Source organism: Scyliorhinus torazame, chromosome 17 (genome assembly GCF_047496885.1).
Source record: "Scyliorhinus torazame isolate Kashiwa2021f chromosome 17, sScyTor2.1, whole genome shotgun sequence".
Lineage (NCBI taxonomy): Eukaryota > Metazoa > Chordata > Chondrichthyes > Carcharhiniformes > Scyliorhinidae > Scyliorhinus > Scyliorhinus torazame.
The window spans coordinates 53-27,915 of record NC_092723.1 but is presented as its reverse complement, the minus strand read 5'-3'; the positions used below and the strand labels follow the sequence as shown (position 1 = coordinate 27,915).

At 47.3% G+C, this 27,863-nt stretch overlaps 1 protein-coding gene across 2 annotated transcripts in view; it reads right to left on the bottom strand.

Moving 5' to 3' along the window:
• The window catches only part of LOC140393610 (TRAF3-interacting JNK-activating modulator-like), a 156,741-nt gene extending 146,885 nt beyond the window's left edge, over positions 1-9,856 (bottom strand). For both annotated transcript variants that reach the window (XM_072479877.1, XM_072479876.1), the window contains exons 1-2: positions 9,342-9,856; positions 8,413-9,048 (exon numbers count right to left, since the gene is read on the bottom strand). In XM_072479877.1, the coding sequence (XP_072335978.1) occupies positions 8,413-8,820 (408 nt within the window). In that variant the 5' untranslated portion in view covers positions 8,821-9,048; positions 9,342-9,856. The remainder of the gene's footprint in view (positions 1-8,412; positions 9,049-9,341) is intronic.
• Between the last annotated feature and the right edge of the window lie 18,007 nt (positions 9,857-27,863).

Sequence of the window (27,863 nt, the reverse complement as noted above, 5' to 3'; positions counted from 1 at the left end):
TGTGTGTTTGTGAAAAAGGAACAGAACTTTAGACTCTTCATATCACAGCAACAAAAACGTCTAACAAGAGGTATTGGGGAAATACCGCAATGTTTTCCAAGCCGGTGTGGGGAAAATCAAAATAGCCATGGCTCAAATTCATGTAGACCCTGAAGCACAGCCTAAATACTTTCCAGTCCACCCAGTTCCCTATGCACTACTGGCGAAGGTTGAGGCAGAGCTTGGACAGCTGGAGGACCTTGGAGTCATCAGACCACTTAGATTCACCAACTGGGCAGCACAAATGGTTCCCGTCCTGAAACTGGACAAATCTTTGTAGCAACAATAAATTGACAGTGACTAGGGAACCCAGATTGGACAGATATCTGAAGCCGCAGATCGAAGAGCAGCATGTGATTGCAATGCACTTACCGCTCTTTGATGTGGTTGTTGTTTGAAAACATTGGACTTTCAGGACTTAGAGTCACTTATCCATGAAGGAAGATGAATGAATCAAGGCTGCAGCTATTTTGTCAAAGCTGTCAATCACAGCCGACGACTAGAACTGAATGAATGGCTTTCAATGACAGGATCTGAGGTGTTTAAACACAGGTCACATCTGTTCAATAACAGGAATGGACACATGGAACTTCTCGATAAGTGTAACAACTGTATTTTCTGTCACTGCCCTGTATGGTCTGCTGCTCGAGCTTCCACACAGGGGTCTTTTTTCTGGGGGTGGTGTCTGTGGGCATCCCTCTATAGTTAGGGGATCCCAGTGGTGTGGTCACTCGAGTTAGGAGGTTTCAGTGGGGGGTTCCTTTAGTTAGGGGGTTGCATACTAAAGGGGTCTCTTAGGGGGTTTCATGTTTTAGCGGGTCTTTGGGGGGACCTGGGGGGATCTGGTAGAGGAGAGGTGGGCAGGTTATGCATTGTAGAGGGAGGGGGCCCGCGGATGGATTTTGGGGGCAACTCCCTTAAGGAGTTACCCCTTGGCCCAATGTGAGGTCCACCACGTCAGGCACACATTTGGTGAGACCGGTTGGGCGGGATTCTCCGTCGGCCGAAATCAAGAAACGCGATTGGACGGAGAATCGGTTCTGACACCGAAATCGCGGTGGGCACCGATTTCACACCAAATCACAATTCTCCATCAACTTGCCAGTGGCGTCAATGCAGTACAGTAAATACTGTACACACGTACAGTAAATACTGCTTGCAGATCATTAGGGGGCCATACCCGGCATTCTCCGGGGCCCCCGCGATTCTCCAATGGGTCGGGTTCTCGACGGCGCGCTTCACTTGTACTTTTAATAATTGTGAAACCAGTGTCATGGCTGATGATGGAGGGAGAGGAGGTAGGACACAGAGAGGAGCGACTACGAGCTGCCGGACCTGACACTGGCTGTGCGGCCTGGGGTGCCCTTCCAGGGCTGGGGGAGGGGGCTTGATGGGGGAACAGGCATTGTGACCAGGGTGACCCCCCATGGGACTGGAGCGGTGTCCAGGCACGAACCACCATTGCTGCGGCCTGCAAGGCAGCAATCTTGCTGCGCACCCACTGATCACCCACCGTGGCCCCTGGTTCTGCAGAGTGACACTGGTCGCATGGGAGCCTCCACCCCACCCACCCCCGCACCCCACCCTCCGCCATATCCTCACTCCAACCCGGCCGCCACCCGTCGGCAGGGCTTCAGGCAGCCCACTCAAGGGCAACATCCACACTAGACACCAGACGGGGCCACGGAGTGCACCGCTGGCAAGCGTAGGGCCAGCCGACGGTACCCCTGGCAGCAGGGACGGATGGCAGGGCCAGAGCCCCACAGTGCGGGGCAATGGCAGGTCCAGGGGTGTGGGGATGAGAGGGGGGGAAGCCCGTTGGACCTGGTTGGGCACGGGGGCATGCACCATGCTAACATGTCCGCCTTTCACCCCCTGCAGACAATGGATATTGGAATTCAACCAGCAATGGTGACCTTCCTGCTGCTCGCCGCAGCCCTGGGGGATGCCCTGAGGCTGTACGAGCTGGAGCTGCTCGAGGACGAGGAAGCTGCAGCAGCGGAGCGGGCAGGAGCGGAGTGGGCAGCAGAGGGCAGGTGGCAGCTGTAAGGATGGAGAGCCGGCCAGCCAACACGCCGAGGGGGAGGAGTTGCCAAGGAGGCGCCTAATGTGGCTTGTGTGTACCGGCAGCGTCTGTCATTCGAGGATTTTCCAGACCGGGCATGCCGTTGAAGACTCCAGCTGAGCAGGGAGACAGTGCGACATATCTGCTAGATGATGGCACACCTGGCACCATGGGGGAGGACACCCCCTCCCGGTGGCCGTCAAGGTGACGGTCGCCCTGAACGTTTACGCGACAGGGTCCTTCCAGGCACCGAGTGGGGACCTGTCCGGGATCTCACAGACCTCGGTGCACAGGTGCGTCCACACCGTCACGGAGGCCCGAGATGCCCAGGCGGCTCAATACATCCACTTCAATGTGGACCGAGCCCACCTGGCTGCCCGGGCAGCGGGTTCGCCGCCATCGCCGGGATGCCCCGAGTTTAGGGGGGTGAATGACGGGATTCATGTCCCCCTACCAGCACCTGCAGATGACAGGCCGTTCTACACAAACCGAAAGGGGTACCACTCGATGAACATGCAGCTGATACGTAACCATCATGCTCGCCTGCGCCCAATACCCGCCCCCCCCCCCACCCCCCCACCCCCACCGGCTGGGGGGGTTGGCTCCTGGGTGACAGGGATTATCCACTGCAGTCATGGTTGATGACTATCCCGTCATAATAGGCATTTATGACAAAAATGTGGTTCTCAGGAATGGGTTACATAGACAGGGACAGTTTATAGAGGTCAGGTGTGATTTAACGGGACACGTTCTAAGTGCTGTAGTGAGCAGTGTTTCCCTCAAGCTCCTCAACAGCAGTGTTGGCGAGCTCTTGGCAGCTATCGAATGGCACCTAGGCATTTCTTTGAGCCCTTGCGAGTTCCTCGCCGGTTGAGTCTGTTATTTTCATTGCTGGGGTGCTGAGCTCACTGCCAGATCGGCTCCTCAGAAATTGGGCCGCCATTTTGAAAGGGTGCCCGATCTCCAAGTGAGCTTGCCGGTCAATCACGCCCCTCCACCCATGGGCAATGTCACTCCCCACACACATAGGCATTATCCCACACACCCCCAAGTGTAGACACCCCATAAGACCATAAGACATAGGAGCAGAATTAGGCCACTCAGCCCATCAAGTCTGCTCCGTCATTCAATCATGCCTGATATGTTTCTGATCCCCATAACCGCTGATCCCCTTATTGATCAAGAATCTATCTTTCTCTGTCTTAAAGACACTCAGTGATTTGGCCTCCACAGCCTTCTGCGGCAAAGAGTTCCACAGATTCACCACCCTCCGGCTGAAGAAATTCCTCCTCATCTCTGTTTTAAAGGATCGTCCCTTTAGTCTGAGTTGGTGTCCTCTGCTTCTAGTTTTTTCTACAAGTGGAAACATCCTCTCCACGTCCACTCTATCCAGGCCTCGCAGTATCCTGTAAGCTTCAATAAGATCCTCTCTCATCCTACTAAACTCCAACGAGTACAGACCCAGAGTCCTCAACCGTTCCTCATACGACAAGTTCTTCATTCCAGGGATCATTCTTGTGAACCTCCTCTGGACCCTTCCCAAGGCCAGCACATCCTTCCTCAGATACAGGACCCAAAACTGCGCACAATACTCCCAATAGGGTCTGACCGGAGCCTTATGCAGCCTTAGAAGTGCACCCCTGCTCTTGTATTCTAGCCCTCTTGACATGAATGCTAACATTGCATTTGCCTTCCTAACTGCCAACTGAACCTGCACGTTAACGTTAAGAGAATCGTGAACAAGGATTCCCAAGTAAGTCCCTTTGTTCTTCTGATTTCCTAAGCATTTCCCCATTTAGAAAATAGTCTGTGCTCCATTTCTCCTTCCAAAGCGCATAACCTCACATTTTTCCACATTGTATTCCATCTGTCGCTTCTTTGCCCACTCTCCTAACTTGTCCAAGTCCTCCTGCAGCCCGCCTGCTTCCTCAATACTACCTGTCTCTCCACAGATCTTTGTATCATCTGCAAACTTAGCAACAGTGTCTTCAGTTCCTTCTTCCAGATCATTAATGTATATTGTGAAAAGTTGTGGTCCCAGCACAGACCCCTGAGGCACACCACTAATCACTGACTGCCATCCTGAAAAAGACTCCTTTATCCCCACTCTCTGCCTTCTGCCAGTCAGCCAATCCTCTATCCATGCCCCACTGTGGAGTTGCTAGAGCTCCCCAATTCAGGCCAACCCACATCCCCTTTCGGGCCCTCCTCCTTTCCGAGACCTCCACCCTTCACCCAACCAACCTTCCGGAGGCCCCCTGATTCTTACCCTTAACCCCATCCTCTGTGCCCTCCTCATCCCACCTTCACGTACATCGCTCCCCTCAGGTCCTGACCCATGGCAGTGTCACCCTGACACCCAGGCACCCATGCACTGCCGAACTGACACCCTGGCAGTTTTGGCAGCCTGGCAGTGCCAGAGTGGCAGTACCAAGGTGCTAGCCGGGCGGTACCAAGGTGTGCGGGTGTCAGGGAGAGCCAGAGTGCCACTCTGCCCTGTCCCTGACTGCCCAAGCGGCATCAACAGCCTGGGAGACCATCCAAGTGCTGTTCCGCCTGGTCCTCGTTTGTGTGGACCAGCACCAATCACTGCTCGCAGGATCTCTCACTGGCGAGCCGATTCATTCCCAGCAGGCCATTGGATACGGTGACCATCTCGTTAATGAATGGAGATTGTCCTTTAAGCGGTGATTTGGGGGTTCTCACTGCTCCTAGACCAGTTCCGGAAACCGCCAATTGGAGCGAGCCGATCCGATCACAAACCGCTTGGCTCCTGACGAGCTTTGCCATTTAGGCTGCTGTCACGATCGACCTGGCTCACATGCATTCTCGCCAAGCACAATGATGCACCTGTAGAGTATTCTTTTTTTTTAGTTTTATTTTTTATAAATTTAGAGTACCCAATTAATTTCTTTCCAATTAATGGGCAATTTAGCGTGGCCAATCCACCTGCCCTGCACGTCTTTTTTGGGTTGGAGGGGCGAAACCCACGCAGACAAGGGGAGAATGTGCAAACTCCACACAGACAGTGACCCAGGGCTGGGTTCGAACCCCGGGCCTCGGCGCCGTGAGGCAGCAGTACTAACCTTGTGCCACCGTGCCGCTCCCTGTAGAGTTTTTAATGCATATATTGTATATGTAGATATAGAATTTTTAATATATTGTAAATAAAATAGCATATAGGTTAAACCCTCTCTTTGCTCTGCTGTTTACCACTGGCCAATGCACTCTGCCAGGACCAAAGCAAAAATACCCCCCATAAACACGGAGACAATTACTGCAGTAGAAAATTAGATCATGGACCCACTGTTGATTTTATCGTCAGTGAAGATAAAGGTTAATGGACTGAGAGTATCCCACATTGCGAGCATTCTCAGAGTGAAACAGTTGAGCAATTATATATTATGCCATTACTGTTGATCTTATATGGCGTACACATTTCTATTTATGTTATACTTAAAGATGTATTATTGTGTTGACATATTAAACAAGGTCTCCAATCAGAGTAAGTATACCAATTAAGTTCGCTCAACTCATTGATACAACCTTTTATGTCCTCAAATCAGTATAATCTATTTTCTATTTGAAAATTGGAGTTTTCATCAAGTAATTGAGCATCTCTTGTGCTGAGCTGGCCAATCAGAGGCACGACCTTATAAAATCCCAAATATCATTCATTATATTGAGCCTGTTGCGCTTCATCTTGAGATACTCCTGCTCATTACCTATTGGCAGAGGCTGAACATCTAAAATCCCAAGATTATCTCAGATAATTAGCCTGTACTAATACCTTTAATGGAAAATTAAGATCAGAATAAATAGTCATGCTGCCATCTTCCAAGATTTGTCTCTGTATTGCAAACAGCTCTTCCAATTATAGTAGATCAGAGTTTTTGTTAGGACAAGTGGTACGGATAAGGAATTTGGGTGACACAGCTCGAGTCTTGAATTTGCCAATAACACCAAGATGGGTTGGAAAGTAAATAGTCAAGAGGAGGTAGAGAGCCTGCAAAGGGATGGTTCTGTTTGTGGGCAAAACATGGCAGATGGAGTATAATATGGGAACTTGTCAACTTTGGTGGGAGGAATAGGGAAGCAGTAGATTATTTAACTGGAGAGAGATTGCAGAACTCTGAGGTACAGAGGGATCTGGGTGCCCCATCTCTTGAATCACAAAATGCTAGTTTGCAGGTGCATCAAGTGATTAGGAAGTCAATGGAATGTTGGTCTTTATTGTAAGGGGAATGAAGTATAAAAGTGCGGAAGTTTTACTGCAGCTGTACAGGGCCAAGGTGGGATCACAACTGGAATACTATGTACAGATCTTGTCTCCCTGTTTGAAAAAGGATTTTATTATGTCAGAAGTAATTCAGAGAAGGTCCGCTTGACTTATTCCTGAGATGATGAACTTACCTTTTGAAGAAAGGTTTAACAGGTTGGGCCATTATCCATTAAAGTTTAGAAGAACAAGAGGTGATTTTATTGAAACATAAGAACCTGAGGGGACTTGAAAGGATCAATACTGGGAGGCAACACTGTGAAGCAACAGTGCTACCCACTGTGCTACCATGCCACCCAGAGCATTGTGGGCAGATACAGCACTAGATACTGGGAGGATATTTCTCTTGTCGGGGAGATTAGAACTCGGGAGCACAGATTCAGAGTAAGAGGTCTCCCAGATGAGAAGAATTTATTTCTCTCCGAGGTCTGCTTGTTTGTGGAAGCTGAACCATTGAATTTATTCAAGGTTGAGTTTGATAGATTTTTGATAGACAAGGGAGTCAACGGTTAGGAGGAGAGAAAGGAAAGCAGAGTTGAGGCCACAACAAGATTAGCCATGATCTTGTCTAATGATGGAGCAGGCTCGAAGAGCTGACTAACCTACTTTTTCCCCTAAGTCCTACATTCCTAGAAGACTGTTTTTTATCTGTGAATCGTGGGTTTGAATGAAGGAATGATAGTTTGCTGTGCTCAACAACTTTGACACTCCAGATCTAAATTGCTTGAGACAAAATAACTGCAAACCATTCGGAATAAAATAACCATCTCCGTCTGAGAGCCTTGGCAGATAGTTAGTGTGGCAAACTGAATTTCCACAATGATGGAAGGAGAGGTTGTGGTTAAAGCACATTGCCAATTGAGATACAAAAGTCTGAGAACACGCATGGGAGATATAAAAGTCAGAGAACACCCACCAACAGACTCAAAAACAGCTTCTTCCCCGCTGTTACCAGACTCCTAAATGACCCTCTTATGGACTGACCTGATTAACACTACACCCTGTATGCTTCACCTGATGCCGGTGTTTATGTAGTTACATTGTATACCTTGTGTTGCCCTATTATGTATTTTCTTTTATTTTCTTTTCTTTTCATGTACTTAATGATCTGTTGAGCTGCTCACAGAAAAATACTTTTCACAGTACCTCGGTACACGTGACAATAAACAAAATCCATAAATCAAAATTGGTGGTGTAAGACACCTACCCCTTACCTAGATTTTCATAGAATTTACAGTGCAGAAGGAGGCTATTCGGCCCATCGAGTCTGCACTGGCTCTTGGAAAGAGCACCCTACCCAAGGTCAACACCTCCATTCTATCCCCATAACCCAGTAACCCCACCCAACACTAAGGGCAATTTTGGACACTAAGGGCAATTTATCATGGCCAATCCACTTAACCTGCACATCTTTGGACTGTGGGAGGAAACCGGAGCACCCGGAGGAAACCCACGCACACACGGGGAGGATGTGCAGACTCCACACAGACAGTGACCCAAGCCGGAATCGAACCTGGGACCCTGGAGCTGTGAAGCAATTGTGCTATCCACAATGCTACCGTGCTGTACATGCCCAGTATCTACCCAGGATAGTAACAATAGTGCAGAAGTGTTTAATTCCCCACATTAGTGTCTCTCAACCAGAGTACCAATGTAATTTTCAAAAGTGCAATAATTCCTGGTGTGAACCTCATTGAGTAACAGAAAGCGGTGGTGGTTACAAATAAACTTCGGTGGGCTCAACTTCTCAGGGTTTCAAAAAAATGGCATAACAGCGAGATAGTTTGCCACCAGATAATGCATTAGTTGGCGAGGAAGAGGAAAGGGTGGAAAATAATGCAGTCTATCTTGGTCTAATTAGCCATTATTTGCTAGTGTGCTGTTTTAAAATAATGCAGAAGAGTAGGTTTTGTGTTCAGTGTTCAATAATTTGATAATTTACATTATTTAATACTGTCCATCTTTAACTTTCAGCAGACAGCAGTAATTTGGCTTTCTGTTACCATGTCTATTAAAGCAGATAGTTTACCTGGCTGACTGCAGTTGATTTCTGTTGTGATAACTTCAAACCCACTTCCGGGGCTGCAGTGGCAGCTGCAGCATAAGTGGCGGTTTCTGCTCTCCTTTCCACTCTGTGACGTGTTACTTTGGAAGGCTTTTGTTTTATCTCTTCTTCATCAATTGTTAAATTTCTTCGTTTCAGAAACTGCACTTGTCTTGAGTTCTGCTCCACATTCCGCTCCCTTGGCGACCTGCGACAGGTTGTGATATTATTCCGGCCAATGAGATTCAGATGGTTTTCATGTCTCCGCTCGAGTTTTTCATCATAGCTTTCAGCAAAGAGTCTCCTTTTCTTGGACAAGTCAGGTTCTCCTGGGCTTAGAACTCGCTTTGGACTGCTCCCCATCATTCTGAAGCACAGTATCTCAGTGCTCATTCCCTGGGATATTTGTAGAATACTCTTAGGACCAAAATGTTTAAAACCTGCTTGCACCTCAGTAATTGGCAGTGGTGCCAAAAACACCGTACTTCTTTCACAAAATCTTCTAAAGCCCTTGCAGTTTAATTTAGTTCTGATGTTTGCAGAATGATTGTAAAACTATCCGAGAATATTTCAGGTTACTTGGACTCAAAAATTAGCTCCAGAGGCTGGCTTTACCGAGACCTGGAACGATAAATATCCTGTTTAAGAATTGTTTTATAACAGACAAAATATATACAAAAAATAATTGTTCATTTCGGACAATCTGATCACTTTGGAACTGTTACTTTCTTTCTTGATGAACACCATTTACCCACTATTTGTCATTCCAGAATTTCTGACTTTCTTGTTAGACTGAGAGAATGTTGCTCTCTCCGAGATGTAGTTGTTCACTCAGTAAGCAAAAGGTTAACCAGCCCTCACATGCACAATCTACGTTTGCTTACTGTCCATATTTAAAATACATCTGAACTTACTAAACCAGAGACTAGGAGAGATACATTGGCAGAGAAAATGTTCGTCCTTGGGCACTGCTTCGAGTCTGGAAGTCGGCAAGTGCTTCAACTTCTCATTTCGATCTTCATAAGCTCCAATTCCAACAAGATGATCAATCTTCACTTCATAAAGCAACAAAGTTACTCTCAGAGTGACACTTATGGCTACTTTGAGCCGCGAATCATGTTGGATGCCTGCAAGTCAGGCCATTTGCTTCCACTGTGCTCACGCCTCTGCAATTTAAAACAGGAAATAATTTTTTTTTAAATAAACCACCACGCTTCTAACGTTCTTCCTGTCCCTGTCTCTCACACTTGACTCAGAACATGTGGCTTCTTCACCATCCTGTCAGTTAGTTTGCTCTGTTAACTGTTCCACAAAATGTGGTCTTATTTTACTTGTACACCTGACAAGCACCTTTGCATCGTTGCTGAATATTTGTCGGTGCAAACTGCATAAAGTCCGACTTTGTTGCTGTAATGTTTTCTGTTCGTTCTTTCTCCTCCTCTTGTCAACTCTGCCTATTTGCTGACAGGCTGTATCTCAATTGCACACTGACTGTGATAACCCAATCACACAGGATATGGTGCATTTTAGGCTCCGGGCCTGACAGATGTTTATCAGTTTATGGGAGGGGTGGGAGGGGGAAGAATTTATGAGACAGAAAATATTATAAGCACACCCAGAATTTAAAAAAACAGTTGTCCTTTTTCCTGCAATACAACCAAATTTTTGCTCATTAGATGTTGCATCGTACAACATCAAACTAAGTTACTGCCGCACACTGACATATTTTATTTTTATTGCAGCCTGAAGCGGCAGATCTGGGATCACATCTTAAAATGTACAACTTCTTGTGAAGCCCTTTTAAAAAGGGTGCCAATTATGTGTGACATCACCTTCTATGGAAAGGGAACTTAACACGAATGATATTTGCAAGCCTGATAGACATAGACATCGAATCCTGTCAATGCAGAGGGAGGCCATTCAGCCCATCAAGTTTGCACCAACCCTCTGAAAGAACACCCTACATAGGCCCACTCCCCCGCCCTATCCCTGAAATGTATTAGCTGAGATAGAAGGCTGGCTGACAGACAGGAGACAGAGAGCTGGGATAAATGGGTTTATTTCTGGATGGCAAGATGTAACTAGTGGGGTTCCACAGGGTTCAGTCCTTGAGCCCCAGCTATTTACAATCTATATTAACGACTTGGATACAGGGATAGAAGGTTCTGTAGCCAAATTCACAGATGACACAAAAATAGGTGGGACAGTAAGTTACAATGAGGAAATAAGAACCTTGCAAATGGATATAGATAGGTTAGGAGAGTGGGTCAAAATGTGGCAGATGCAGTTTAACGTGGATAAGTGTGAGGTCACGCATTTTGGTCGAAAAAATGGGAAGGCAACTTAATATCTAAATGGGGAGCGACTTCGGGGTGGTCCGATGCAGAGGGATCTGGGTGTCCTCGTGCACGTGTCATAGAAAATGAGCATGCAGGTACATCAAAGGAAAGCAAATGAAATGTTGGCATTTATAGCAAAATTAATTGAGTATAAAGGTAAGGAAGTTTTGTTGCAACGATACAAGGCATTGGTGAGACCCCACTTAGAACATAGAACATAGAACATTACAGCGCAGTACAGGCCCTTCGGCCTTCGATGTTGCGCTGTTGCTCATTTTGGCCTTAGTTTAATTGCTCTTATTCGGTCACCTTTGCTCTTGAGTCGCCAGGTATCTTTCTGATACCGCCACGTGGTTCAAGTCCGAGTAATGATTAATAATCCAACACACTGCTTAGTAAGAGTTAAATCAACGCTCATTTATTATATACAGCAATTAATACTTATACATTAATTCTACTTCTAAGCTACTTCCTACAACTAACAGGCCAATACTTAACTTTGGAAATGGCCCACCAGGTCAGGGAAATGAATGGCCTTTCGTACGGGTTCTGAGCCGGCGGGATTCAAAGCTAGTACAGGTCGATAGTCAGGAGTGCCTATCTCGTAGCGAGCGTTGGAGTAAGACTTACGTTTCTCGTGGCTGTTGCAGAGGGTCTCGAAGGGTGCGGAGAGGAGAAGAAGGGCCGTTTTGAACTTGCCCCTATTCTTATAGTCCCCAGGGGCTTCCCGCCTCTCAGGGCGGACCTTGTACCTGGTTCCAAGTGATTGGACTTGGTCCCAATCACTTGATTCGATATTCTCCAATGCTGGAGCGATTCCTTGATCGAGGGGTGGTCATTCCCCTCTCTTTGTGTCAGCTCCTGCTGGCGCCGAAAGGTCTGGGTCGGCTTTGTGTTACTAATTTGTAGCAATTGTTCCCGGGGATTGTTGATTAATATGCAGAAGGCTGGGGTGTTGTGATGTTGATGGCTGCAGGTATCGATTCGGTCTGGCTTCTCCAGAGGCGAATCCACTGTTTTACCTGCAGCTGTCTGTTTGAGTCCTGTTGGCTGATTTTCCCATCGGCCTCTTCCGTTCGCCATTTTAAATCGGGGTTTGGCCATTATAATCGGGAGTTAGCTATTTTACATGGCTACAGCGCCGACCTGTGAAACCACTCTAAAGCCATCTACACTATTCCCTTATCGTCCATATGTCTATCCAATGACCATTTGAATGCCCTTAGTGTTGGCGAGTCCACTACTGTTGCAGGCAGGGCATTCCACACCCTTACTACTCTCTGAGTAAAGAACCTACCTCTGACATCTGTCCTATCTCTATCTCCCCTCAATTTAAAGCTATGTCTCCTCGTGCTAGACATCACCATCCGAGGAAAAAGGCTCTCTCTGTCCACCCTATCCAATCCTCTGACCATCTTGTATGCCTCAATTAAGTCACCTCTTAATCTTCTTCTCTCTAACGAAAACAGCCTCAAGTCCCTCAGCCTTTCCTCATAAGATCTTCCCTCCATACCAGGCAACATTCTGGTTGGAGTATTGTGCACAGTTTTGGTCCCCTTATTTGAGGAAAGATGAAGTGGCATTGGAGGCAGTTCAGAGGAGGTTCACTGGATTGATTCCAGAGATGAGGGTTTGCCGTATGAGGAGAGATTGAACAGTTTAGGCCTATTCTCTCCAGAGTTTAGAAGAGGGAAGATCTAATTGAGGTATACAAGATGCTAAATGGTATGGATAAAGTAGACGTGGAGCTGATGCTTCCTCTTGTGGGGCATTGTAAAACAAGAGGTCATAATCTTAGAATAAGAGGTATCAAACAGATTTGAGGAGAATCTACTTCTCCCAAAGAGTTGGGAATGTGTGGAATTCGCTACCCCAGAGTGTGGTGCATGCTGGGACAGTGAGTATATTTAAGGAGGAGTTATTCAGCTTTTTAATTGGTAATGGGTTTAAGGGTTATGGAGAACGGGCAGGACGGTTGAGTTGAGGGCAGGATTGGGATCAGCCATGATCACATTGAAGGTGCTATGCTCCGGAGGCTAAATTACCGACTCCTGATCTTCGGTCATGTGTTCTAGGGAGGAGATGCTCTGGCTGTTTTCGCAATCCAGCTCTTGGTCTGTAACATCGTAGGTAGCAGATGAGGAGCATATCAGCCATGATAGAATGGCGGAGCAGACTCGATGGGCCGAATAGCCTAATTCTGCTCCTATATCTTTTTTTTAAATTTAGAGTACCCAATTCATTTTTTCCAATTAAGGAGCAATTTAGCGTGTTCAATCCACCTACCCTGCACATCTTTGGGTTGTGGGGGCGAAACCCATGCACTGCTCCTACATCTTATGAACTTATGAACCCTGTAACCCCACATAACCTACACATCTCTGCACACTATGGGGAAATTTACCATGGCCAATCCATCTAACCTTCACATCTTTGGACTGTGGGAGGAAACCAGAGTACCGGAAGCCCACGAAGATAAAGGAAGAAAGTGCAAATTCCTCACAGACAGTCACGAGAGGCTGGAATTGAACCCAGTCCCCTGGTGCTGTGAGGCAGTGGTTAACTCTTGTGGAAGAGCGGTGAAGTTCGTTGTTTGTCTATCATCCAGATTTGTCATAAAAATGCAATTATTTATAAATGCAATAACTGAGAAAATATGCTGTCAGGTATTTTCCTTCTGTTCATAGAATCATAGAATTTACAGCGCAGAAGGAGGCCATTCGTCCCATCGAGTCTGCACCGGCCCTTGGAAAGAGCACCCTACCTAAGCCCACACCTCCACCCTATCCCCGTAACCCAATAATCCCTCCTCACCTTTTTGGATACTAAGCAATTTATCACGGCCAATCCACCTAACCTGCACATCTTTGGACTGTGGGAGGAAACCGGAACGCCCGGAGGAAACCCACGCACATACGGGGAGAAAGTGCAAACTCCACACCGACAGTGACCCAGGCCGGTTATCGAACTTGGGACCCGGGAGCTGTGAAGCATCTGCTAACCACTGAGCTACCGTGCCTCCCTCTGAACTTGAGTAAGAAAATCAGAGTTCATGTGTGGGATTCTCTGTCTCGCCAGCCCTGTTTTCTGGAAGCAGGTCGCTGTGGCCACCCCACGCTGCTGGGAAACGCGGGGGCTGGGAGGTGCTGGCAGGGCGGAGGATCCCGCTGACAGAGAATCCCGCAGCTTATATTTTCTCAATAATCACACTGAATACCCAAAGCCAGCCGGCACTCACTCACCCCGAATGTTCTACAGAGGATTATATTCTTTTAATCAAAGGATTTTAATACCTCCCAAAACATTTCTTCACATACATTTTTCTCAAATTTCCAAAGAAGATATCTGGGTCTACCGTTGAACACCTTTGACTAGGCCATTGAATGCCACAGCACAAAGCCACCAGTATGAATACAGTGCAGTCTTCACAAAGAAAATAGCGTTGCTTCTATCCCATGCAGGGGCATGGGAACCTGGATTGTAGTTTTAGGGTAAGGGAGAATGAGAGTATAGAGGTCAGGAGCTCAGATTTGACGTCGCAGGAGGGGGCCAGTGTTCAGGTAGGTGGTTTGAAGTGTGTCTACTTCAATGCCAGGAGTATACAAAATAAGGTAGGGAAACTGGCAGCATGGGTTGGTACCTGGGACTTCGATGTTGTGGCCATTTCGGAGACATGGATAGAGCAGGGACAGGAATGGATGTTGCAGGTTCCGGGGTTTAGGTGTTTTAGTAAACTCAGAGAAGGAGGCAAAAGAGGGGGAGGTGTGACGCTGCTAGTCAAGAGCAGTATTACGGTGGCTGAGAGGATGCTAGATGGGGACTCATCTTCCGAGGTAGTATGGGCTGAGGTTAGAAACATGAAAGGAGAGGTCACACTGTTGGGAGTCTTCTATAGGCCTCCAAATAGTTCTAGGGATGTAGAGGAAAGGATGGCGAGGATGATCCTGGATAAGAGCGAAAGTAACAGGGTAGTTATTATGGGAGACTTTAACTTTCCAAATATTCACTGGAAAAGATATAGTTCGAGTACATTAGATGGGTCGTTTTTTGTACAGTGTGTGCAGGAGGGTTTCCTGACACAGTTTGTTGACAGGCCAACAAGAGGCGAGGCCACGTTGGATTTGGTTTTGGGTAATGAACCAGGCCAGGTGTTGGATTTGGAGGTAGGAGAGCACTTTGGGGACAGTGACCACAATTCGGTGACGTTTACGTTAATGATGGAAAGGGATGAGTATACACCGCAGGGCAAGAGTTATAGCTGGGGGAAGGGCAATTATGATGCCATTAGACGTGACTTGGGGGGGATAAGGTGGAGAAGTAGGCTGCAAGTGTTGGGCACACTGGATAAGTGGAGCTTGTTCAAGGATCAGCTACTGCGTGTTCTTGATAAGTATGTACCGGTCAGGCAGGGAAGAAGGCGCCGAGCGAGGGAACCGTGATTTACCAAAGAAGTGGAATCTCTTGTTTCGAGGAAGAAGGAGGCCTATGTGAAGATGAGGTGTGAAGTTTCAGTTGGGGCGATGGATAGTTACAAGGTAGCGAGGAAGGATCTAAAGAGAGAGCTAAGACGAGCAAGGAGGGGACATGAGAAGTATTTGGCAGGAAGGATCAAGGAAAACCCAAAAGCTTTCTATAGGTATGTCAGGAATAAGCGAATGACTAGGGAAAGAGTAGGACCAGTCAAGGACAGGGATGGGAAGTTGTGTGTGGAGTCTGAAGAGATAGGCGAGATACTAAATGAATATTTTTCGTCAGTATTCACTCAGGAAAAAGATAATGTTGTGGAGGAGAATGCTGAGCCCCAGGCTAATAGATTAGATGGCATTGAGGTACGTAGGGAAGAGGTGTTGGCAATTCTGGACAGGCTGAAAATAGATAAGTCCCCGGGACCTGATGGGATTTATCCTAGGATTCTCTGGGAGGCCAGGGAAGAGATTGCTGGACCTTTGGCTTTGATTTTTATGTCATCATTGGCTACAGGAATAGTGCCAGAGGACTGGAGGATAGCAAATGTGGTCCCTTTGTTCAAAAAGGGGAGCAGAGACAACCCCGGCAACTATAGACCGGTGAGCCTCACGTCTGTAGTGGGTAAAGTCTTGGAGGGGATTATAAGAGACAAGATTTATAATCATCTAGATAGGAATAATATGATCAGGGATAGTCAGCATGGCTTTGTGAAGGGTAGGTCATGCCTCACAAACCTTATCGAGTTCTTTGAGAAGGTGACTGAACAGGTAGACGAGGGTAGAGCAGTTGATGTGGTGTATATGGATTTCAGCAAAGCGTTTGATAAGGTTCCCCACGGTAGGCTATTGCAGAAAATACGGAGGCTGGGGATTGAGGGTGATTTAGAGATGTGGATCAGAAATTGGCTAGCTGAAAGAAGACAGAGGGTGGTGGTTGATGGGAAATGTTCAGAATGGAGTTCAGTCACAAGTGGAGTACCACAAGGATCTGTTCTGGGGCCGTTGCTGTTTGTCATTTTTATCAATGACCTAGAGGAAGGCGCAGAAGGGTGGGTGAGTAGATTTGCAGACGATACTAAAGTCGGTGGTGTTGTCGATAGTGTGGAAGGATGTAGCAGGTTACAGAGGGCTATAGATAAGCTGCAGAGCTGGGCTGAGAGGTGGCAAATGGAGTTTAATGTAGAGAAGTGTGAGGTGATTCACTTTGGAAGGAATAACAGGAATGCAGAATATTTGGCTAATGGTAAAGTTCTTGGAAGTGTGGATGAGCAGAGGGATCTAGGTGTCCATGTACATAGATCCCTGAAAGTTGCCACCCAGGTTGATAGGGTTGTGAAGAAGGCCTATGGAGTGTTGGCCTTTATTGGTAGAGGGATTGAGTTCCGGAGTCAGGAGGTCATGTTGCAGCTGTACAGAACTCTGGTACGGCCGCATTTGGAGTATTGCGTACAGTTCTGGTCACCGCATTGTAGGAAGGACGTGGAGGCTTTGGAGCGGGTGCAGAGGAGATTTACCAGATGTTGCCTGGTATGGAGGGAAAATCTTATGAGGAAAAGCTGATGGACTTGAGGTTGTTTTCGTTGGAGAGAAGAAGGTTAAGAGGAGACTTAATAGAGGCATACAAAATGATCAGGGGGTTGGATAGGGTGGACAGTGAGAGCCTTCTCCCGCGGATGGAAATGGCTGGCACGAGGGGACATAGCTTTAAACTGAGGGGTAATAGATATAGGACAGAGGTCAGAGGTAGGTTCTTTACGCAAAGAGTAGTGAGGCCGTGGAATGCCCTACCTGCTACAGTAGTGAACTCGCCAACATTGAGGGCATTTAAAAGTTTATTGGATAAACATATGGATGATAATGGCATAGTGTAGGTTAGATGGCTTTTGTTTCGGTGCAACATCGTGGGCCGAAGGGCCTGTACTGCGCTGTATTGTTCTATGTTCTATGTTCTATGTTCTTCTGTTGTGTGTGTTATGATATAACTATCGCTCTTGGGGGATTTTTCAAGCATGTCGTGGGTTAATTTATAAAGAGTAAGCACATGGACATCGGGACACAAGGTAAGGATGTCCACTGTCTCCTTTGCTGTTTGTAATGGCAATTGAACTGTTGGCCATGGCATTAAGGATCTCAAAGGGAGGGAATGGGATAGTTAGGGGGATGGGGGGATGGAGCACAGGGTATCGTTATATGCTGACGATTTGCTGTTATACGTAAGGGATCCAGAGACATCTATTGGGAATATCATGGAGGTTTTTGCAGCGATTAGGGGCTTTCTCTGGCTACAAGCAGAATATAGGGAATATTGAATGTTTTGTGGTAGGAGCAGCAAGAGACTGAATTAGACCGAGGGAGTTACAGTTTTGATTGGCAGGGACCAACTTCTGCTACTTAGGGTTACATGTGGCGGGAGAGTGGGGACGGTTACGGAAGTTGAATTATACAAGCTTGGGAGGGGAGGATCAAGGCTGACCTAAAGAGGTGGGACAGTCTCTGTGACAGTTGAGGAATATTCTATCTAAGATCTTCCCTTTTAGTCGAGGTTGTAAGCTACCAGACAAGTTCTTGTGATTATCTAAAGTAAGGCTCGCTATCTGGGAGTTCTAATCATAGTGTCCACAATGTACCTTGCGTTCACTGTACAGGATAGACTGTGACTTAGATGCTAACATTTCCTTAACGTCGACTAAATATTTCTAATTCTTGAGAGCCAGGCATGGGCAAGTAACCCTTCAGATAGCCTCAAAGGGTGAGAATATGATGAGTCTTAGTTAAATGTCACTCTTATTTATTAAAATAGGCACGGATCTGTATGGTAAAATATATACGCAATGTATTTAAAGAAAAAGGGTAATACGAGTGTTTTGATAAATGATACAGTTTGACAAATACAAGGATATGTGATGAGTTAGCCTGTGACCTTCTTAACTACATATAATGGGCAGCACGGTAGCATTGTGGATAGCACAATTGCTTCACAGCGCCAGGGTCCCAGGTTCGATTCCGGCTTGGGTCACTGTCTGTACGGAGTCTGCACATCCTCCCCGTGTGAGCGTGGGTTTCCTCCGGGTTCTCCGGTTTCCTCCCACAGTCCAAAGATGTGCAGGTTAGGTGGATTGGCCATGATAAATTGCCCTTAATGCCCAAAATTGCCCTTAGTGTCCAAAATTGCCCTTAGTGTTGGGTGGAGTTATTGGGTTATGGGGATAGGGTGTGGAGGTGTTGGCCTTGGGTAGGGTGCTCTTTCCAAGAGCCGGTGCAGACTCGATGGGCCGAATGGCCTCCTTCTGCACTGTAAATTCTATGATATTTGCTTAAGCCTAAAACATCTCATACTTACATTGACTAGTAGTCTCGGAGTTCGATACTCAATCAAGAGCAGAACTCTACGAGTTGAGATAGCAGCTTACTCAAATAAACACCCAGTAATCTCCCAAACAGCTCTCCAAGCGAAACTCTAACTTTTTGAGCCTGTGTTTAAACATTTATATCCTTTTCTTACTTAGGGAGTTTGACTCCCCAGTTATTTTGAGACAAAGAACAGTCTCTCTCTTGGTTGGCAAGACCTTGGTTTCTAGGGAGCTTTTTGCAGGGCATTTGCATCTGAAAGATACGAGGTTGATACCTCCGGTAGCTATCTCCAGAAAAACACCAGCCTCCCTTCTTGGCAGGGTCTCTTGCCGAGCAGTAGCCCCCCATAGGGACATGGCCACAATACAAGTGATATCTTCCTTTAGTTGGCAGAGCTTATTTCCAGACAAGGCCACAAGATGTAATGAGTTCACTGCATCTGGACTCTTACAAAGATAATGTCTGTAATACATATTAAAAAACATTATTGCGATAAGTAATGGTTTACAGTAGATAATTGACTTCATCAGTCATCAGTTTTTATTATAGGGTTAAATACATGAGTTAATATAAAATCAGCTCTGATCAGCTTTTGATATAGAGTGAATATATGATTTAATATAAAATCAGTTCTGATCAGCCTTTAATATACGTGGATACCGCCACATCCTCCTCTTGAGCGAAATAAGTCTGGTGACTAATGTCATCTTCGGATAGTTTTCTTGATGATTGTCCTTGAGGTTCGCTTTTTATGGTCATGGTTCATATTGAATGAATGTCCATCTTTGTTGCATTCCTCTTTTCCTTCTAATTGTTTGGAAAAGGGTTGATTCTGCCACCAGTCCTTCATGGGTGTTTTCCCAAATGATATATGCTTCTGATTTCCGAATAAGCAGTTCAGTCCCATCTTTTGAGTGTCCATAATAAGAGGAGATAACAACAGAATCCCAAGAAGAGTTTTGCTTTGTAATTTGTCCTCATGTTCGTGTGATTCTGGGATTAGTGTTATGGGCAGTTTTCTTTTAGCAAGATATGGACTGTGGGTATTTTGTTCAGGAAATCGATTTCTGTTTCGAAGGTACAGTAATCTAAGGTTAATGCATTCAATAATAATGTTACAGTTTCCTGTTATGAGGCAATCTATTCCTAAGGTTTTCTAATGCTAATTAGAATTAAAATTGTAGATTACACAAGAGTAATGAGCATAAACATTTCTCCATAGGCTGAGTATCCTCCAAGTATATGGAGACATAGCCGGGTTGGCCAATCTAGAAAGATAAGGCAGGTTTAGTCAGTTAGAGTTAGTGCCTTGGTGGGGTAAGTCCCATCTATCCTATCTCTGGTGGACATCACTACTTGCTTATCTTAGTGCTGTTTTCTGCAGCGTTCTAAATCCATTCGGCCAGTTCCTGGCAGCAGGTTTTCTTTGTTTTTTACCCAATCAGCAAAAGTCTGGGTTGATGACCTGGGGTCGTTCAGGTAGGTTTGGTCGGTACTCACATGGATTGAAGAATGGCCATACATGGTTAATTTGGCTATTTCCATTTGGTGTATTTTTTGGGCATCCAATTGCCATGGACCAAATCCAATTTTGTGACTTTGTCACAGACCATTTTCAGCGTAAGGTTGGAACATTTAGCTTCCGTGTGCTCATAGGCCGGGGGGGCGTGGGGTTTAGTTGCATCCCCATCCATGACAGAGTGAGAATTCCTCGAATCCTTTCTTAAATTGATCAATTAATCTGTTCTCATCTCGGGCATTCTTGGCATAGAGGACATTTTCCCATTCTGAAAGGACTGAAAATATTTCTTGGAAGCTTTGGGTATCGGCTTGTCTTCTAAGGGACACTATCCTTTCCAGGCAGACCATCCATCTACCATCATCTGGGTAGATCATACGGAAGGTGTCTGTCTGTAGGAGCTCTGCTAGTGTCGTGGTATTTGGATATTTATGCCTGGTTTGGAGGCAGTTGGCATATCCTCCTGCCCAGAGTGTACATATTGGATTGAATGGGGTTTGCTGACCTGTTTCTTTTTCCATGGTCAGTATTTTGAGGGCTTGTTCAGGGGTACATCCTATTTGAGGTGCTATTTTATAAGAAGTTAATTTCAGGATTATCTTTTCAGCCAGCCTAGAGTGGGCTTCATAGTTGTCAGGTACTTGGGGATCTGAAATTATTGCTCGGAGGACCTTGAGTCATAGTTAAAACAAATTTCTATTTCCATATTAAATTCCCATGCTTGGATCAAACAGTGCAGACAAATGGGAGAGTACTTCCAGTAAATATTCTGGTTGGAACAGGTTACACACTGGAATTGTGTACGGGGCCTTTGCTTCACGGGATGGTTGTGGGCAAAGATAGGCATTCCTGTGGTTAGATTACAATGGCTAGTATGGGCTTTCAGGAAGTCCTTGCTCATAAGTCCTTGCAAAAGGGTTTCTTCTGGTCTCTCTGGGATGTAAGGGCAAGTATAAGAATGAGAAGTTTCTTGTTTAGTTACTCCAACATGGAACTGCACTTTGTTGCAAGTGAAGGTACCATTGTTAGATCTGCAAACGGTTAACATGTCTCTATGTCCAGGGTCTTTTTCCAAATTTTCCAGGTGGTGTGTATAAAAATTGAAATGTAGATGATCATCAGTTGTCGTGGTCATCAAGGTGAGGCAAGAGGTCCAGTCCTCGGTCCAGCGTGGGTATAGGAATTGGTATATCAATTCTCCGCATAAGGGGGCGCGATGCTCAAGCAATAATTGTTGCAGCTTTTGCAGAGTACAGAGGGTCTCCTGTCTTTGTTGATCGGTTTGGATTGAGTAGTATTGATTTGCTGAGCCCCATTTGCATATGGAGGACGGTGCAGGAGGGGGAGCAGAAGGTTGGATTATCAGACATAATGGTTTGTAGATTTGTTTTCAGTTGGTCTTCTGCTTTGGTTCAAATTTTGGCTTTGACAGTTGGAGCTCCAAGGTGATAGGGGCCAATCTAGTATTGATAAGGCGCAATATAATAATCAGTGTAAGAGGTATAAAGCCAAATGCCACAATATGTCCTCCTTTAATAATATCAAAGTTCTTTGTTCATATGGCAGTGGAGAATACAAGATTGGGAAAATGTTTGGTCAATACTATATATTGGGAAATTGGGAAAGTGTTACAGAACGGTGAGGCAGACTAGGGGGACATAATCCGCAAGTCATATAATCCGCAAGTCATAATACGCAAGTTGCTGGTCATATCCTCCTCTTGGCCACCTAGGCTGCTGAGCAGACCGGTGGAAATACTAGTGTCCAAGGAACCAAAAAAGGGAAGTAGAAGGGTTGTAAACACTGTTCTTTCGTCTTATCATTTTTAGTCGGAGAGAGACACATCAAAGTTACGGTCGAACGTATTGACATCAACATCATCTACTCCTGTCAGTGCTAGGCTCTTCACTCAGCGAAGAGTCATGATTATCTGTCAATAAAGCAGAGGTAGAAGCCACATCGTGCGAGGCGTGTGGCGTGAAAGGCGCAGCGCGTGGAGGCGTGAGGTAATAGCCAAGGATGCTCGCTTGTATTGAAGGTGAGTTCTCTAATGCGAAACGGTCAAGTGGTGCTGGAAGGGCGTAGGATGTAGCCTCATAAAAAGACTTAAGGGAAATTTTATAAGGAAGCCAATTCATAACCGTAGCACCAGGAATGGACATGGCGTGAGTGGCAAGATAAAGGATCAAAAGATGGGCAACAAAAGTCACTAAGTGGGCATGAGGCCATAAGGGCAGAGGGAACACACAAGTGTCCCACTGCAAGCAGGTCGCTTGTAGTCTGGAGGTCTGGATGTGAGAGGCCTAGTGAGAACCACAATGATGGCCTGACTCGGAAGTAAAGAGCGCCTGGAACGGAACCATTGGAGCTCATATATCATGGGTACATATCTGCTGTGATTGCGTTAGTATTTAGTGAAAGCTTGACAAGAGCTTCTTCATATAATTCCGTTAATGACTGGAAAGAGAAGTAGGATTGGAAAGAGAATTCTTGAATTATGTCCTCATCTCTCTTTTGGTATTGATCCATAACTGTCAATTATCTATTGGGGCGAAGGAAACATATCAGTACTATGCCCGTGTGGTAGTCTGTGTAGAGGTATTACGGTACCTGGTAATGCTGTAACACCATTGGTAGATATTGTATGTTTCCTATTGGTCAAGCGGAATGGTAGCTCCGCCCTGCAAGGCGGGGTATAAGAACCCGTGCCGCCCCAGCAGCCTTCATTCTGTACCTGAGCTGCTGGGGGCAACATCTAGCTTATTAAAGCCTTCAGTTGGGCTACAATCTCGCTTTAGTGGTCATTGATCGTGCATCAATTTAATAAGTTAGATTTAAAAGAATGGAGCTCCAAATCAAGCCGGAGTGTCTGCAACTCAGCCCCCACGTGGCGAACTCAGCGGCAATCTTCAAGCACTGGCTGGCGCGTTTTAAAGGATATTTCGGAACGGCCGAAAACACACCCATGGGAGAACAGAAAATGCAAGTCCTGCACTTGAGGGTGAGCCTGGAAAATTACACCCTCATCGAGGACGCGGAAGACTTCGATGCAGCAATAGGGCTGCTAAAAGGACATTATATTCGCCTGGTAAACCTACGCCCGACATCTGCTAGCAACGAGGCGACAAATCGCTGGGGAATCGCTGGAAGAATTCTACCGTGCGCTCCTGGTGTTGGGGAGAAACTGCAGCTACCCGCAAGTTTCGGCAAGCGACCACACAGAACTCTTGATCCGGGACGCTTTTGTGGCAGGTACGGTGTCCTCCCAAATCCGCCAGCGATTGCTGGAAGAAGACACCCTCGGCCTCAAGGAGGCACGGGCCCTTGCAGGTTCCCTGGATGTGGCCTCCAGAAACGCCCGCGCTTACGTTCCTGACCGCACGGCAGCCCCCTGGGCAGCGTGGAACCTTTCCGCAGCCGACCCCGAGACATCCCCCATCCCCCCACAAGCTTGTGCTGCAAAGCGGCCTGGCAACCCCGGGGGGCCCCGCTGCTACTTTTGCGGGCAGGCCAAGCACCCCCGGCAGCGCTCCTGGCCAACGCATCGACCTGCAAGGGATGCGGTAAAAAAGGCCACTTCGTGGTGGCATGCCAGGCCCGTACGGTCGCCGCGGTCTCCGGCAGCTAATGCGGACCGCCACCACAAACCTCGCCACGGTCCCTGTGCGGCCAGCGGGCGCCGCCATCTTCCTACTCCAGGGCCACGTGCGGCCCCCGGGCGCCGCCATCTTGTCCCGCGGACGGCACATTCGATGGATGGGCGCTGCCATTTTGTGCACCTCCAGCCATGTGCAACCAATGGGTGCCGCCATCTTGGATGGACTCCCAGGACCTCAGCTCGGCTGACCGCACAACGCCCGAAGAGAACACTCAACTGCTGAGATTCGCCTCGGTGACTCTGGACCAGTCCCGGCCTCGAACACTCTCAACTGCTACAACAACAGCACTAATCAACGGGCACGAGGCATCCTGCTTAATCGACTCAGGGAGCACACCCCGACACGGTAAGACGCTGTTCTCTCCTCGTACACCCCGTTAATCAAAAAATCTCCCTGGCCTCCGGTTCCCACTCAGTGGAGATAAAGGGGTTTTGTGTCGCAGACCTCACAGTCCAGGGAAAGGAGTTTAAAAATTACCGGCTCTACGTCCTTCCCCACTTCTGCGCAGCCACACTCCTAGGTTTAGACTTCCAGTGTAATCTCCAAAGTCTAACTTTCAAATTCGGCGGCCCTATACCCTCCCTCACTATCTGCGGCCTTGCGACCCTCTCGGTCTTCCAGCGCGAGATGGACCGAATGGTTGACCGGTACGGTTTACGGGCAACATTCCGGTATCTCGATAATGTCACCATCTGCGGCTACGACCAGCAGGACCACGACACCAACCTCCGAAAAGACCTCCAGACCGCAAAGATCCTTAACCTTACATACAACAAGGATAAATGCGTGTTTAGCACTGACCGCCTAGCCATCCTCGGCTACGTAGTGCAAAATAGAGTTATAGGCCCCGACCCTGAACGCATGCGCCCGCTTATGGAGTGCTCCCTCCCTCATTGCTCCAAGGCCCTGAGGCGCTGCCTAGGGTTTTTCTCTTACTATGCCCAGTGGGTCCCCAACTATGCGGTCAAGGCCCGACCCCTGATCCAATCCATAACTTTTCCCCTGTCGATAGAGGTCCACCAGGCCTTCAGCCCCATCAAAGCAGACTTTGCAAAGGCCACGATGCATGCCAGGTCGAGAGCGACGCTTCTGACGTAGCTCTGGTGGCCACCCTCAACCAAGCGGGCAGACCCGTGGCCTTCTTCTCACGTACCCTCCATGCTTCCGAAATCCGCCACTCCTCAGTCGAAAAGGAGGCCCAGGCCATAGTAGAAGCTGTGCGACATTGGAGGCATTACCTGGCCGGCAGGAGATTCACTCTCCTCACCGACCAACGGTCAGTTGCTTTCATGTTCGATAATGCACAGCAGGGCAAGATAAAAAACGATAAGATCTTGCGGTGGAGGATCAAACTCTCCACCTACAACTACAAGATCTTGTATCGTCCCGGGAAGCTAAACGAGCCTCCTGATGCCCTGTCACGCGGCACGTGCCAACGCACAAGTGGACCGCCTCCGAGCCCTCCACGACGACCTCTGCCACCCGGGGGTCACTCGCTTTTTCCACTTTATCAAGACCCGCAACCTGCCCTACTCCATCGAGGAGGTCAGGACAGCCACCAGGGACTGCCAAATCTGCGCGGAGTGCAAACTGCACTTCTACCGGCCAGAGAAAGCGCACCTGATAAAGGCTTCCCGTCCCTTTGAACGCCTCAGCGTGGACTTCAAAGGCCTCCTCCCCACCATCGACCGCAACACGTACTTCCTGAACGTGATTGACGAGTACTCCCGGTTCCCATTCGCCATCCCCTGTCCCGACATGACTGCAACCACCGTCATCAAGGCCCTCTATAGCATCTTCACACTGTTCGGGGTCCCCGTTTACATACATAGCGATAGGGGGTCCTCCTTTATGAGCGATGAACTGCGTCAATTCCTGCTCAGCAAGGGCATCGCCTCGAGCAGGATGACCAGTTACAACCCCCGGGGTAACAGACAGGTAGAGAGGGAGAACGGAACGGTCTGGAAGACCGTCCGACTGGCCCTACAGTCCAGGAATCTCCCAGTCTCCCGCTGTAAGGAAGTCCTCCCGGACCAACCAAACACCGCACGAACATCTCCTTGTCTTCCCCAGGAAGTCCTCCTCTGGGACCTCGCTCCCGACCTGACTGGCAGCTCCCAGACCCATCCTGCTCCGAAAACACGTGCGGGCGCACAAGTCGGATCCGTTGGTCGAGAGGGTCCATCTTCTCCACGCTATCCCCCAGTACACCTCTGTGGCGTACCACGACTGCCGACAAGATGCGGTCTCCCTACGAGACCAGGGCCCCCGATCGACTGATTGCTTCATTTTAAAGTGTATAGTTAATTATGAATCATAAATTGTAAACAGTAAATAGAATTGTAAATAGTTACAAAACGCTGTATGGAGGTATTACGGTACCTCCACAACTATAATGTCTACCACGTTACCATGTTGTAATATCAGGCCACTACCCCCGCCGGACTCTTTTTTAACAGGGGGTGAATGTGGGAGTCTGTGTAGAGGTATTACGGTGCCTGGTAATGCTGGAACACCATTGGTAGATATTGTATGTTTCCAATTGGTCAAGCGGTATGGTAGCTCCACCCTGCAAGGCGGGGTATAAGAGCCTGTGCCGCCCCAGCAGCCTTCATTCTGTACCTGAGCTGCTGGGGGAAACATCTAGCTTATTAAAGCCTTCAGTTGGACTCCAACCTCGCTTTAGTGGTCATTGATCGTGCATCAGCCTGCAACCCCAATCAAACCATATTTTAGGTATTTTCCCTTTCCTAACATGTCGCCAAACCAGTTAAGCATTCTGGAGGCCGTGTTGACGGCGAAGTCAATAATAGAGGAGAATGCATGTGGTAGTCTCGGGAAGGCGTTTTTCATGGTTTCGCCTAATACAGTAAAGAATTCTCTCATGGCTCCCGTATAGGAAGTGTCTACTGACTCCAAGTGGGCCTGGAGATGTTTTATCTGTTTGTTGATGTCCCAATTAGTATATGTAAGGACTAATGGCTCCTGTATGATGACCATTGCGGCGTCCAGTATTTGTGAAATAAGAAGCCTTAGGAATGGATCTACCACTGGGGGGGGCAGTAGGTAGACTGCTTATGCTGTGTGACTGGCGGTAATAAACAGGTACAACACCTGGTATGGTTAACCGTTGGGGTAATCAGCCAGGTGCCGACTGGAAGTGAGCAATCCTCGCAAAATTTTGCTGTGGCTATAATGGTTGAGCCATTGGCCATGGAGAAGTAGGAGCGGAACGCCTGTGTAATTGGTGTGGCTATGACAGGGCAACCATGTGCACTGGTATCGCAGAGGTTAACTGGTGTCCAGTCATCAGCGATGTAGAAGGATCCCTAATTTAGCCGTGAGCCTGGTAATGTTAGTTGAGGCGTATAATAAGGCCATCTGATTTTTAAGGGGCAGCTCACCTATACCGACATTATAGTTTGGTTTTATCTGTATCCGGGTACAGTGTTTGGCCCTACATTGGGGAATGCCGATATTGGCCAAAAAGTAGATAAATAATGACACTCCATTTTCATGAAACATAGGTATTGAGAATACAAGCTGAATCTTATACAGACATCTTTGGTAATATCTAGTTACCATACCACCTAATATATCCCCAGCAGGATCTTCGGGATTAGAAGTAATGACGTTATAAAGTTTTACAGTTGTTCCTCCTCTTTGTAAACCAGCCAGATGTTTGTCTGAATACATACATTCATCGATTGATTGTTCTAACTCTTCCCAGGGGACATGGCCCATCTGGATAGCGTTAATAACTCTAAGTAGTTGCGTATATGTTTTAGCGATCGATAATTTGGCCCCCAACTGTAACATAGCGGCTGCTGAGAGGGCGAGTCCCTGGGCCGAGTGTTTTCCGAGGGAAATAATATGGTGAGCAATATTCTGCTGGTTGTTCGTCAGTTCGTTATTCCAGGATAAAAACCTGGAGAAAAGGTCTACAGAGATTTGTTGTCCCTTAACTATTTGAGCGGAAATAGATCTGCGTTCGCGGCTGGCCATGGGCTGAGGCGCGGTGAGGTTGTTTACGATATGTGCGAGGCCTGAGGGAAGTTCAAGAAGATGAACGTCGCATTTGAAGTTAGAGATGAAAGAGGGG